The sequence below is a fragment of the Arachis duranensis genome, chromosome 1, assembly GCF_000817695.3.
Source record: "Arachis duranensis cultivar V14167 chromosome 1, aradu.V14167.gnm2.J7QH, whole genome shotgun sequence".
Taxonomy (NCBI): Eukaryota; Viridiplantae; Streptophyta; class Magnoliopsida; order Fabales; family Fabaceae; genus Arachis; species Arachis duranensis.
The window spans coordinates 37,065,716-37,079,515 of NC_029772.3; the positions used below are offsets into that span (position 1 = coordinate 37,065,716).

Consider the following 13,800-nt stretch of genomic DNA (forward strand, 5'->3'; position numbering starts at 1 on the left):
TTACCAGCTTTATTATAAATATATTGACACCTCTCAAGTATACCCATGTTCTAATAATCTACTAAAAACTTGCTTAAAACCCTTGCTAACTTAAGTATCGAAGTCTCTTGCAGATACCACCCCGTACCTCCTCACGAGAAACTCAGACGGTGGCATCTCGACACAAGAACAAGTTTGGCGCTGCCCCATAAGGAGTCTGAACCTCACGTTCAGGCCTAAACCAGTGTTTCAAATAACTCTCAGAACAATACTTTTCTTAAATAATAAAATAAAATAATAAACATATATGATAATTATTAGTTAAAATAAAGCATAAAAAGAATATTTAGTTATTTATTTATTTATTTTTGTGGATCCGCGGATATGCGGATATCTATATAAAATTCGCAATTCGATCGTATTAGTGTACAGATCGGATCGGATTCGATCCGATAGTCTTGCGGATCGAATTAATATCCGCAATTTTCATATCGAATTTGAATAAATATTGTGAATATACCGATCAGATTCGATCCATGAACACCAGTAATTTTATGTTAGATAAGTGCATTTATACATTATTAGTTTAATTATGATTAAAAAGTAGCTTCAGCGTTGAATTGTTGAAGTGTGGCAAACTGCCAGGGTTATGAAAATTGAAGTATTGAACTTACTTTCAATATTTTACACCGTTAATACTTAATACCGCACACAATTATCATTTCTGAAAGTTCATTGGTTTTATTTTTCTACTTTCCTAGATGACTTGAATAATATTATTGTGTCTACCACAGGCTATGACCTGTGACCTTGGTAGTGCCTTGTTGGAGCAGCAAAAATATACATGTGCAAGGTGGAGTTGCATGCAAATACACGGTAACCTTCTTCCAATCATAACTGAATGTTGAACAATAAAAATCTGGCGGTAAAGTGTGAAAAGAAAACAAATAACAGAAAACGGAAAAAATATACAAAAGGGATGAAGAAGTTGGAGAAACTAAAAATATATATATATTAAGGGTCGTAAAATAAATAATAAATAATCCAAAACTAAAAAACGTTGTAGTTTTCCGTTTGTGACGTTAGTAGGTGGTGAGGTGCGAAATCAAGGGCTTTCCCCTGTTTACTATCATTCTCTTTCTCTTTCGTTTCTGTCTCTCTCTGGTTTTCTTTCATTTCTGGGAACAAAGAAAATAAATAAATAAAATCCATAATGCACAACTTTAAGATTTTTTAAATAAATGTTTTTTGCTCCGCGGCACAAAACGGTGCGTTTGATTGAGGCTGAAACTTTTCAGTTTCTGGGTAATGCTTCCTCCTTGAAATTTTCCTCGTTCATTCGCAGGTTCTTCCATTTCGGAGCTCTTAGATCTCGGTTATGTTGTTGTTGCTGCTTTTTCTGCAACTCAAGGTTGTGGTTTGATGGAGAAGTGATTTATATTTTTATGTTTTATTCTTTTTGGATCTCGAGTTTAAGCTCCGACACGGAGGTTAGGATTTGTGTTAGGAGGTGAGAATTAGGGATTTTTAATGCATATCGGGAATTGAAATCAAGGAGCTAGGGTTTTGGGAGATGGCTTCTTATCCTCCATTCCATTTGGAGGATCAAACGGATGAGGATTTCTTCGATAAGCTGGTTGAGGACGATGATGTCGACGAGGCACCTGTTGAGCCTTCCGCCGGTGATGTACGCAACGATTCTGATGATTCCGTGAAGGCGTTTGCAAATCTGGCAATTGACGATGCCCGTGCCGATGCTGCATTTGAGAATTCAGGTGTCTGCAAGAGTGGGATTGAGCTGAAAAGAAAAGACGATGGCAATAAATCCGATGTGGAAACTGTTAAAGGAAATTATCAGAAGGAAGGTGATGTTGTCAAGAGTGGGATTGAGCTGAAAACAGCACATGATGCCAATAAATCCAATGCGGGAACTGTTAAAGGAAATTATCAAAAGGGTGGTGGTGTCGGCAAGGATGAGATTGAGCTTAAAAGGGAATGTGATGCTGATAAATCTAATGTGGAAACTGTTAAAGGAAATTATCAAAAGGTAGGTTCTTTGGTGCCTTCAAGCGAAGTAACTGCAGATCCAGGAAATCATGAAATGGGATGGGGAGTTACAAAGGATTTGAGTGTGGGCAAAGGCAACGGAGCCACCAGTCTGGGAATTAAGGAAGTAGATTGGAATGCTTTTTATACCAATTCTGGCGGGGGAGAGGGTTATTCTGAATTTTTCAGTGATTTTGGGAATCAATCTGGTGGGGATTTTGCTGGGAAAGCATATGGTGATTCTAACGATGAGGTGAAACAAGATAATGGGATTCAGTGTGATGGGCAATATCAAGAGGGTCAAGGATACGATGCATCTCTTGAAAATAGCACAAGTGGGCAAGATGTGCAGGATTGGGAAAATCTTTATCCTGGATGGAAGTATGATTACAATACTGGGCAATGGTATCAAGTTGATGATGTGACGGCTGTGACTCAAGGAAGCTCTGATGCCAATTCAGCAGTGGCAGCAGGTTGGGCCGCTGCTTCCGATGCTACAGCAGAGGTCTCCTATATGCAGCAAACTTCTCAGTCAGTTTCAGGAACATTGGCTGAAACTGGAACTGAAAGTGTATCTAGCTGGAATCAGGTTTTGCAAGGGAACAGTGGGTACCCAGAACATATGTATCTCGATCCTCAATATCCGGGTTGGTACTATGACACAATTGCCCAAGAATGGCGCTCATTAGATAGTTACAATTCATCAGTTGAATCCACAGCTCAGGGACTGGAAAATGGGCATGCTTCTACCGGTTCTCTTTTGTATACCGATAATAGTTTGTATCCAGAATACAGTCAAGCTGGCAGTTACGGCTCACAGGACATTGGTGGCCAAGCAGCTGGGGATAGTAGCTGGAGTGTTTCGTATGGTGTTAACCATCAGCAGGGTTGGGATCCATACAAAACTGAGAATGCTAATAGAAGTGGGGATCATGTACCATCTGTTGGAAACAAGCAATTTGATCATTCTTATGGCTCAAATGCTTCTGTAAACAAAGATCAACAGAGTACTTCTAGTTCATTTGGATCTGTTCCTTTGTACAATAAAGTAAATCGCAATCATCATCGGTCTGGTAGTTTTGAACCTCAAAGCTTTGCCCCTACTGCAGATCTTGCTCAACATTTAAATTGTTCTAATACAATGTTTGATGAGCACAAAAGTTTCTCAAGTGATTATGCTGAAAGTCAGAAATCCTTTAGTTATGCACAGCAATCATATCAGGGTGGGCATCAATATTCTTATGCCCCTCATGCAGGGAGATCGTCAGCTGGACGTCCTCCTCATGCCTTGGTAACCTTTGGATTTGGTGGAAAACTTGTTGTAATGAAGGGTTCTAGTCTCTCGAGCTCATCATATGGTAGCCAGGTTAATTCTTGATTCTCTCTAAAAGATTTTGATATATGCTTCAACCTTCATTGTCTCTACGATGATTAACTTTGTATTAGTTTTTATCTGCAGGATACTGCTGGAAAAGGCTCAATTTCTGTGTTGAACGTGATGGAAGTTGTCACAGGAAGCAGGGATTCTTCCAGCGTTGGTAGCAGCAGTGATTATTTTCATGCGTTGACCCAGCAATCTTTCCCAGGCCCTTTGGTTGGTGGCAGTGTAGGAAGTAAAGATTTGTACAAATGGATAGATGAGCGGGTTGCACGCTGTGGATCATCTGACATGGATTATAAGAAAGGCGAAAGATTGAGACTCCTTCTCTCCTTGCTTAAAATAGCGTGTCAACATTATGGGAAACTACGTTCGCCATTTGGTTCGGACAATAAACAGAAAGTAAGTTAGATTTATATCCTGTAATTATATTGTTTCCTTTATCTGTCATCATTCCTTGAATTCTCCATACCTTTGAGAGCTGTAGATTGACAAGGAAAAGGATTTTGGTGGATGTGGACATGTGGTATGTACTCTACCTTAGCAATGAGAAGGGACAGTTTTATGGGTTTATTGGGAGCAAAAATAAGGCCCTGAACATATTTAGACACACTGCAAAACATCAGTTGGTGATTAATTTTGTTGCTATAACTTTCTTCAAACCCCAACTCTGTAATATTTTTGGTTGATATCTGGAAGTTATTGCCAATTGCCATATTATCTTCTTTTTTATTTTTTTTTTTCATTATCCAAAAAAAATATTCCTAGAAGTTATGACGTATGATTATTTTTTTAATTTATCATGCCCCTTTATTATATAAATTCACTGTCATATTACTGCCCTAATACTGTTCGCCTCAGGAAAAAGTTCCGGATTTGGTAACTTATTGGGATTGAATGTAGGAAAATGATACTCCTGAGTCAGCCGTTGCAAAACTATTTGCATCTGCTAAGACGAGTGGCCAGGAGTTCACTCAATATGGTGTGCTGAGACACTGCCTGCAAAATTTGCCTTCTGAAGGACAAATGCGGGTGTGTATTAAATCCTGACCGCTGTCCCTTCCTTTCCAGATTGTTGAACTTATATTCATTAATTCGTTTTGATTTTGATCTAGGCTACGGCTTGTGAGGTACAAAATCTTCTTGTATCTGGCAGAAGGAAGGAGGCTTTGCAATGTGCACAGGAAGGTCAATTGTGGGGTCCTGCACTTGTCATTGCTTCACAACTTGGTGAACAGGTCAGCTGCAAATTTTCACTAATTATATACTGGACTGAAGTAGTGATCCTGAATTGCTGAGCTAGACAGTCTTTATGTCCTAAAGTCCTTTTTCATGCTGCCTTTTTATGGGAATGAATTTGGTACATGATTGCAATGCAGTTGTATGTTGATACTGTAAAGCAAATGGCACTTCGACAACTGGTTGCAGGTTCACCTCTGCGAACGTTATGCCTTCTAATTGCTGGACAACCTGCTGAAGTTTTCTCTTCTGACAGCTCAACTGGGGGGGATCCCAGTGCCTTTAATATGCCTGAGCAGTCTGCACAGGTGATCTCAATAGGATAATACTATAAGCCATACATTGGCTTATGTAATTTCAGATGTCTTTCTTACTTCCAGGTTCCAGTAGTTGCAAAGGTTATTGGTTTCTGTTTGATTTGGAGAGTTTGTTATTGTCGCCTTAAATTTTCAGCTAGGATCTAATGCCATGCTTGATGATTGGGAGGAAAATCTGGCTGTAATAACTGCAAACAGAACCAAAGATGATGAACTTGTAATTGTTCATTTAGGCGATTGCTTGTGGAAGGAGAGAAGTGAGGTATACTTTTTCTAAATTTCTATTTTATTTTGTTTGATGACTTTTCTTTTTTTTTTTAAGAAAAAAGAGTTCAGTTTCTTTTTTGATTTGATACTTGTATTTTAGATCACTGCTGCACACATCTGCTATTTAGTTGCTGAAGCAAGCTTTGAGTCATATTCAGACACTGCAAGGCTCTGTCTTTTAGGGGCAGATCACTGGAAGTTTCCTCGAACTTATGCTAGTCCAGAAGCTATCCAGGTTCACTGAAAGTACTTGAGCTCTTAATTTGGTTTTTTCCACAAATTTCGGTTTCCCTATTGCATGTACATGTTTTAAGTACTTTCTCATAGATTTGGCTTGTGTAAAGTGCATGGGGGTCCTTTGGGAATCTAAGTTTTGAAATTGGGTCTTCCATGTTCTCCCATCCTAGGTTTATCAACAAATAATTGTGACATACATAAGCGACCTCGACATGTAACTCATAATATTTTATGCAGTATGATTAATATTTTGCAAGTTGCGTTGCTGAAACTGCTCAAAACATAACTTCTGTAATGGTTACTTGAACAGAGGACTGAGTTATATGAATATTCAAAGGTGATTGGGAACTCTCAGTTTATTTTGCTTCCATTTCAGCCATATAAGCTTATATATGCCTATATGCTTGCTGAAGTGGGAAAGGTTTCAGATTCATTGAAGTAAGTGCATTTTATATAATTGTGATTTAGGCGCTATGTAGTCTTCCTGAACTAATAATCATTGTAATACAACATCAGGTACTGTCAAGCAGCACTGAAGTCCTTGAAAACTGGCCGCAATCCAGAAGTAGAAATATGGAAACAATTGGTATTGTCTCTTGAAGAGAGGATTAGAACCCATCAACAGGTACTTCCTAGTCCTTGATTGAATCTTCATTATTTTGATAGTCTTGGTTATTACTTATTAGCATCTCCCATAACACATTTAACAATATCTATTCAGGGTGGATATGCTGCAAATTTGGCTCCTGCTAAATTAGTGGGCAAATTGCTAAACTTTTTTGATAGTACTGCACATAAAGTTGTTGGTGGTTTGCCCCCACCTGCTCCATCATCATCGCAAGGAACCTTTCATGGAAATGAACAACATCACTACTCTGTGGCACATAGAGTATCCAGTAGCCAATCAACAATGGCCATGTCATCCTTAGTTCCATCTGCTTCAATGGAACCCATAAGTGAGTGGACAACTGACAGTAATAGAATGACAATGTCTAACAGAAGTGTTTCAGAGCCAGACTTTGGTAGAAGCCCCAGACAGGTGTGTGATTGATTTGAAAGGGGTATTTTGGACATTTTCTGCTTCTGCTTCATGTGTTTGGTTGAGCTCTTGTAATAACTTACATAAATAAAAGAATAAGGTTGTTTCATTTTATTATAGGAAACATCATCTGATTCACAAGGAGAGGCAGTATCAGGGGGCACGTCTCGCTTTTCTCGTTTTGGTTTTGGCTCCCAACTTCTGCAAAAGACGATGGGGTTAGTCTTGAGGCCTCGTTCTGGCAAACAGGTATTATTAGTTGTTTACTGTTCCATGCTTTATTTTCTTTTTCTTTTCAACAGTGTTACCAATTCAAATGATTTTATTCTGCTATTTGAAGGCTAAATTGGGAGAAAAGAACAAGTTTTACTATGACGAAAAACTGAAGAGATGGGTAGAGGAAGGTGCTGAACCTCTCAATGGAGGCTCTGATTCAATACATTCGAGTCCCGAACTTACTCCAGGGATGCCACCAATCCCACCTAGCACAAATCAATTCTCTGCACGTTCCCGCATGGGTGTTAGGTCAAGGTAATACAATTTTTTCAATTCTTATATGATCATGTCATATTTGGAAGCAGAGTTCAACTTCAATACAAGCAATAGTTGTCAGTTGTCATTGTAAATCTAATCTCCTGCTGGTTTATCCAATAAACTATAAATTTTGAAGACGAAGATCCTTCAAGAACTTTGAGATTGAACTAAAAAGAAGATGCTTCAAAAACTGTAAATAACCGGTAATTTGGAGCTGAAAATAAGAGGAGAGCGTATGAGTTCTGTCTCTTCTTTGCAGCTAGAATTGGTTTCTCGAAACAAGGGGCTGAGTTTCTTAATGATAGTTGATTCTCTGTCATTTACTGCATTTGAAAGGCATAATTTTTATTACTGGTATGAATTATACAGGTACGTTGACACCTTCAACCAAGGAGGTGGAAGCTCTGCAAACTTTTTTCAGACATCACCTATTACTTCTCCCAAACCTGCTCTTGCTGCCAGTGCAAAGTTTTTTATTCCTTCTCCTGTACCATCGTTAAATGATCAGACCATGACGGGTATAGCAGAAAGCAATCAAGGAGATAGCTTCGGCAATGAAAATCCTGCTACATCTCCAAGGAGTGATAGGCCACAACCCCTCAGTCCGAAGCCTCCATTGCCCCCGCAAAGGATTTCAAGTATGGGTCACATCTCAAACCAGCTAGCAATGACGAATGGTGGTAACCCTAGTTTCCTTCAAAGGCGAACAGCTTCATGGGATGCTGGTGCTGGCAATTCATTTAGCCCGAGAAAAAAGGGTAACAATAGGCCTCTAGGTGAAGTTTTGGGAATGCCACCATCAACGTTTATGCCTAACGAGTACAATTCTCCGAGGAGCATGCCTACCAGCCCTCTTCCAAAGAATGGCAGTGGCAGTTTCGGAGATCTCCAGGATGTTGAACTTTGAGAAGATAATTCAGCTGTAAATATCAAATTTTGTTCGTGATTAAGTCATCGTTGGGATGTCCCTAATGCATTTCTTTGGTCTCAGGATGGTGATACAAGATCTCTTCCCCTGTCCCACTGTTCTATAATACATACGTAGGTGTTTTTATATATATAAAAAGAATGCAAAGGTCACCCATCTTGGCTTTAAGATACCGGTGGTCTCTTAGTAAGGGATAGATAGCATAGTTCATTTGTTCATTTTATTAAAAACAACAAATACAATGTATCCTACAAGAAAAAGATGGCCCTCAACATGGAATTGTGAAATATGAGTTTTGGCCCTTTGTAACTTTTTCGGTTATTAATGGAATTTAATTTACAAAGGATCCGTTATTCTTGTCATCTTAAACCGTGGTTTACAAAGTAATGCATTTACTTATTCTCTCATTTATAATGATGCTACTAATGCTGTCTATAATAATATTACGAAATTATGAGAATCAAGTGATAAGTATTTTATATTGTTGTATGTGATTTTCTTCAAAATATGGGCAGCCAGTTTTTTAATAGTGGAAGGCTTAAATTTTTAAGATGGATTGAACTTAATGAAATTTAAATATATGAACTTTGTACGTATATAAATAGAAAAGCATAATACACAGACACATTACACTAGCTTAAAATATTTCTCTCTCTATATATGGAAGAGTAATATATATATGAATTATCTCAATTATATTGAGATAATAATATTAGAGAATATTAGTACTAGAATTTTTTAATTATATTTTTATACTCTTAATATATCTGAAGACAACTACTTATCATGGATATTATATGTCGAAATCCATCTTGATTTAATGGATCTTGGAGATACCATTAAAATTGATAATAAAACATACCAGTTAAAGTAATGATCTTCCTTCATCGTCATCTTGACGAAAAACTGAAAAATGAGTATCTCACATTAAAAGATCCTACATATCTTTGAAAAAATCTTGAAGAAAAGTATAATCATCAAAAAACAGTGATACTTCCTCAAGCTCGATATGAATGGACACATTTGCATCTACAGAATTTTAAATCTATAAATGAATACAATTCAGCGATATTCCGAATTACCTTATGAAAGAAATTATATGGAAAAAAGATAACTGATAATGACATGTTAGAGAAAACTTTTTCAACCTTTCATCCCTCGAATGTGCTCCTACAACAGAAGTATCGAGAAAAAGAATTTAAAAAATACTCTGATCTAATTTCTTGCCTTCTTATTGCTGAACGAAATAATGAATTGCTTTAACTAGAACTGCTCAATTTCTGAAAGCAAACATGGCAAATTATAACCCTAAAAGAGGTAAATGACAAGTCTTTGCTAAGAAAAAAATTATGAAAAGAAAAAAATTATTTTCGCAAGAAAAGATCTCACCAGAAGTGGGATAAAGAAAGAAATAATGGACAAAATAAATCAGTAGAGGATAAATATTTTCATTGTGGTGGAAAGAGCTATTAGTCACATATCTGTTGCACTCCAAAGCACTTAGTTGATCTTTATCAAGTAGCTTTAAAGAAAGATGACAAAGAAATAGAGACAAATTTTGTTTTAAAGAATATTGCTCAAAATTATATCACTCATGATAAAGTATCTAATTTTTTTGAGAATTCTAAAAATATTGGCCATTTAATCAATGATAGAAAAGTTTAATATTTAGATTCATTTAGCACTTATGTCATACAATAATGTAAAAATTTTATTGTTAAGTTTTATTTTTTATGCATTGGAATTTCAAGTATGATGTATATAAATAATATTTATGTTTAAGAATGTTAAAATTATTAAATGTGTCAAGTTCTAAAACAACAACAACAATCAAATTTCTAGTATATAATACTATTTTTATGTACAGTAAGCACTTAGACAAACAGTAGTTTCATTCAAGAATACAATTTTATTGTACATGTACCTTTATTTATTCTGTTATGATCTCATTTTGTCTTTGAAGAAAATGGCAAGGAAAAATAATAAAGATATTTGCCTTGCGGATAGTGCAAGTTCGCATACCATTCTCAAAAGTAATATATATTTTACTCATCTTGTACCAAAAGAAGAATGTGTTAATACCATTATTGGCTTAGGCAATGTGATAGAAGACTGTGAAAGAGTTATAATTTTGTTTTTCAAAGGAACAAAATTTATAATAAATAATGCATTATTGTCTACTAAGTCTCTAAAGAACTTATTGAATTTTAAAGATATTCGCCGAAATAGATATCATATTGAAACAATGAATGAGAAAAATCATGAGGTACTTATATATCACAACTCATGATTCAAATAAAAATGTTATATTAGAAAAGATACCCTCACTTTCTTCTAAGTTATATTATACTAAAATCAGTGCAATTGAATCACATGTTATTATAAACCAGAAGTTTACTAGTCCAAATGAATTCATAATTTGGCTTGAACGATTTGGTCATCCGGGAACAATCATGATGCGAAAAATTATTGAAAACTCCCATGGACATTCACTAAAGAGTCAAAGAGTTATTCAATGTAATAAATTCTGTTGTGCTGTATATTCTCAAGAAAAGTTAATTGTAAGGCCATCACTAGTAAATATTAGATTTGAGTCTTCTAAATCTCTAGAAAGAATTTAAGGAGATATATGTGACCAATTTATCCACCATTTGGATCCTTTAGATACTTTATCATCCTGATAGACGCATCATTGAAATGGTCACTTGTGTACTCATTGTCTTCTCGCAACTTGGCGTTTGCGAGATTACTTGTTCAAATTATTTGATTAAAAGCACATTTTCCAAAAAATCCAATCAAAACAATTTGCCTTGATAATACTGGTGAATTCACTTCCAAACTTTTTATACTTCTTGTATGGCCAACGGAATAAGTATTGAACATCTAGTAGCTCATGTTCACACACAAAATGTGTTAGCAAAATCACTTATTAAATGCCTCCAATTAATTGCTAGACTGTTACTTATAAGAACAAATCTCTCAACTTTTGTTTTGGGATATGCGATTTTACATGCCATGGCACTTATTCGTTTGAGGCCAACAAGTTACCATCAATTCTCTCCCTTGTAATTAGCTTTTGGCTAACAGCCAAATATTTTTCATTTGAGAATATTTTGGTGTGCGATATATGTTCCAATTATTTGACCTTCTCGGACCAAAATGGGACCCCCAAAGAAAATTGAGCATTTATGTGAGATATGATTCTCCCTCTATAGTGCGGTATCTTGAGATACAAATAAAAGATGTGCTTAAAATTCGATTTGTAGTTTGTCATTTTGATGAATCAAAGTTTCCAACATTGGGAGGAGAGAATAAGCCACCTAAAAAGAACTTAATTAGAATGCATCATCGTTAATACATCTGGACCCACAATCAGGACAGTGTGAACTAGAAGTTCAAAAGATTATACATTTACAAAGAATAGCAACTGAATTACCTGATATATTTTCTGATACAAAGAGGATAACCAAATTCTACATACCAACTGAAAATATTCCAATTCGAATTGATGTTCTAGTTAAATAAATGGCTACTGAAACAAGTATACGCCAGAAGCATGGTAGACCTATTGGTACCAAAAATAAAAATACTTATAAAAGAAGAGAGTCATTTGATATTACCAAGACAAATGATACTCTTGTTAAAAAGGATAAAGACATAGAAAGAACACCAATAATTGTCCAAAATTCTGATATAGTTTTGACGTCAGAAGATGTTTAGGTACCTGAAAATTTTGAAAATTGTGAAAATGATGAGATCTTGATAAATTATGTGTTTATAAGAAAAAAATAGAACCAAAATAAAATAATTGTCAATGAAATATTTACATATAATATGGCATTACACATCATGTATGAAAGTAAGAATCTTGAACCAAGAACAGTCGAAGAATGTCGACAAAGAAATAATTGGCCAAAGTGAAAAGAAGTTATGAAGGCTGAGTTAAACTCACTTGCAAAATGTGAAGTGTTTGGGCCTGTAGTTCATATACTAGAAGATGTAAAAATTTGTGGCTACAAATGGTTATTTGTGAGAAAACGAAATGAGAAAAATGAAGTTGACGCTACAAAGCTTGAACTTGTAGCACAAGGTTATAGATTATGAAGAAATATATTTTCCTGTAATAGATGCAATAACATTGCATTATTTGATAAGTTTATCAGCATACCATAAACTACATATGCATCTAATGGATGTGGTGACAACTTATTTATATATATGGATCACTAGATTGTGACATCTATATGAAAATTCTTAAAGGACTATAGATATCTAAATCATCTAATAAATATTCATAGAGATTATACTCAGCCTAATAATAAAGATCTTTATATGGTCTAAAATAAATATTATTATTTTATTAATAATAATAAAATATTAATAAAAAGGCAAATTTTCTTAAAAGTTTTAGGAAGACAATTTTAAACCAAGAGTTTCCTAATTCTCTTTAATAAACACCTTGGAGAAGGTATAAATGTAAGGTAATGAAACAGGACTCAAAAACTGGAGAACATGTTAGTAAGAAAAGAAGTTTAAAGCTATATAGTATTGGACTTAGCCTTACAGAGTAAACAGAGAACTATAAAATAATGTTACAATGAAGTTGTAATGTTTGATTATGATTATGAAGAAATGATAAAGATGATTGCTAAGAACTAAAAAGTATGGTTATATGTGATTTATGAGCCTTCGGGAGATGTTTGAAAAAATTATGCAGGGACGCCCATATTGTGTTATTGCTTCCCAAACAAGCTGTGATATAGAATGTACCATCCCTGCAAGTAGAGAATGCTTAGTAGGGATCTGACTTGCATACGTGCGGTATTTTGAGATCTGAGCAAATACTAGCCTTGCAAGTAGAGAGTACTTGGCAGAGGGTATGTTGTACTTAATCTAGGATTAAGTTCTAGGAAAGCCTTATCAGATCAGGAGTGTCAAATTACATCGGGTGTTGGTCGAAACCAATAAATGAGCTCATTACCTGCAGTAGGATCAGACATGCATCATACTTGTTTGCGCATAATTGTGTGATTGCATATTGGATGTGATTGTGCATATGTCTCTTGCTCCTTCTGCTATTTGTGTTTTGGCTTATATTGTTGTTATGTATATATTTATCTGGACTCTGTTATGACTATGTGGTCACGGACATTATAAACGACCTTAGCTGTAAACCCTGACCTTACTAAAAATTTCCTAGTTCTTATCCCTTATTTCTCTTCAGATGGACACGGGAGTTCTGTTTTACAAAGTTGATCATCCTTATATCCACAAGACCCAGTGCGCGGCGAGTGTTATATCTATTGTGTGGTACCTCATGTACGTAATTATGTAGTGTGTGGTATGTAAATCCCGTAAAATTAACAAATAATTAGTTAATAAATTAATTTTTAATAAAAGAAATTAGGAATAGGAATTTTATAGTTTAATGAGATAGAACTAATTAAAATAAGAATTTTGACACTAACTGTAAAGAATTTGGCCTAAAATTGGACTGAACCAGTCGAACCGAACTCAAACTGGACCCATGGGCCCAACCTACTTACTTAAACAATCAGCTTCAGCTCATTCTTATACTTCCTCATTGAGGAATCCGTGGAGAATGCAAAGGGGGAAAGGGGAGAAGCTCTAAACCCTTGCACCCACTTTCAGTTGCCATAACTTCTTGCTCCGAACTCCGATCGCCGCACCGTTTGTAGCGACGCATTCGTAGTGACGAGCTCTATAAAGGTCAGTACATTATAAAGTGAGAAAACTACATTTCCACTTTCTATCTTCTCTTCTTCAATTAAAAAATTTCATGATTTTGGGTGTTGAGATTTTTGGTTAATTTGAT

The 13,800-nt window shown here is 35.5% G+C and overlaps 1 protein-coding gene across 1 annotated transcript; it reads left to right on the forward strand.

Moving 5' to 3' along the window:
• Window positions 1-1,075: 1,075 nt before the first annotated feature.
• On the forward strand, window positions 1,076-8,378 carry LOC107485992 (protein transport protein SEC16B homolog). Its single transcript, XM_016106538.3, has 13 exons — window positions 1,076-3,391; window positions 3,485-3,805; window positions 4,307-4,435; window positions 4,519-4,641; window positions 4,783-4,950; window positions 5,096-5,221; window positions 5,327-5,461; window positions 5,774-5,901; window positions 5,980-6,088; window positions 6,185-6,502; window positions 6,623-6,751; window positions 6,843-7,033; window positions 7,406-8,378. Exons 1-13 carry the CDS (start codon window positions 1,553-1,555, stop codon window positions 7,941-7,943), a joined length of 4,254 nt encoding a protein of 1,417 aa, XP_015962024.1. The 5' UTR covers window positions 1,076-1,552; the 3' UTR covers window positions 7,944-8,378.
• The last annotated feature ends 5,422 nt before the right edge of the window (window positions 8,379-13,800 follow it).

Excerpts from the sequence above, each read along its gene's own strand:
- LOC107485992 (XM_016106538.3), top strand. The coding sequence starts at position 1,553 with ATGGCTTCTTATCCTCCATTCCATTTGGAGGATCAAACGGATGAGGAT. Across the intron at positions 4,436-4,518 it reads CTTCTGAAGGACAAATGCGG|GCTACGGCTTGTGAGGTACA; the intron begins GTGTGTATTAAA and ends ATTTTGATCTAG. Across the intron at positions 5,902-5,979 it reads AAGGTTTCAGATTCATTGAA|GTACTGTCAAGCAGCACTGA; the intron begins GTAAGTGCATTT and ends ATACAACATCAG.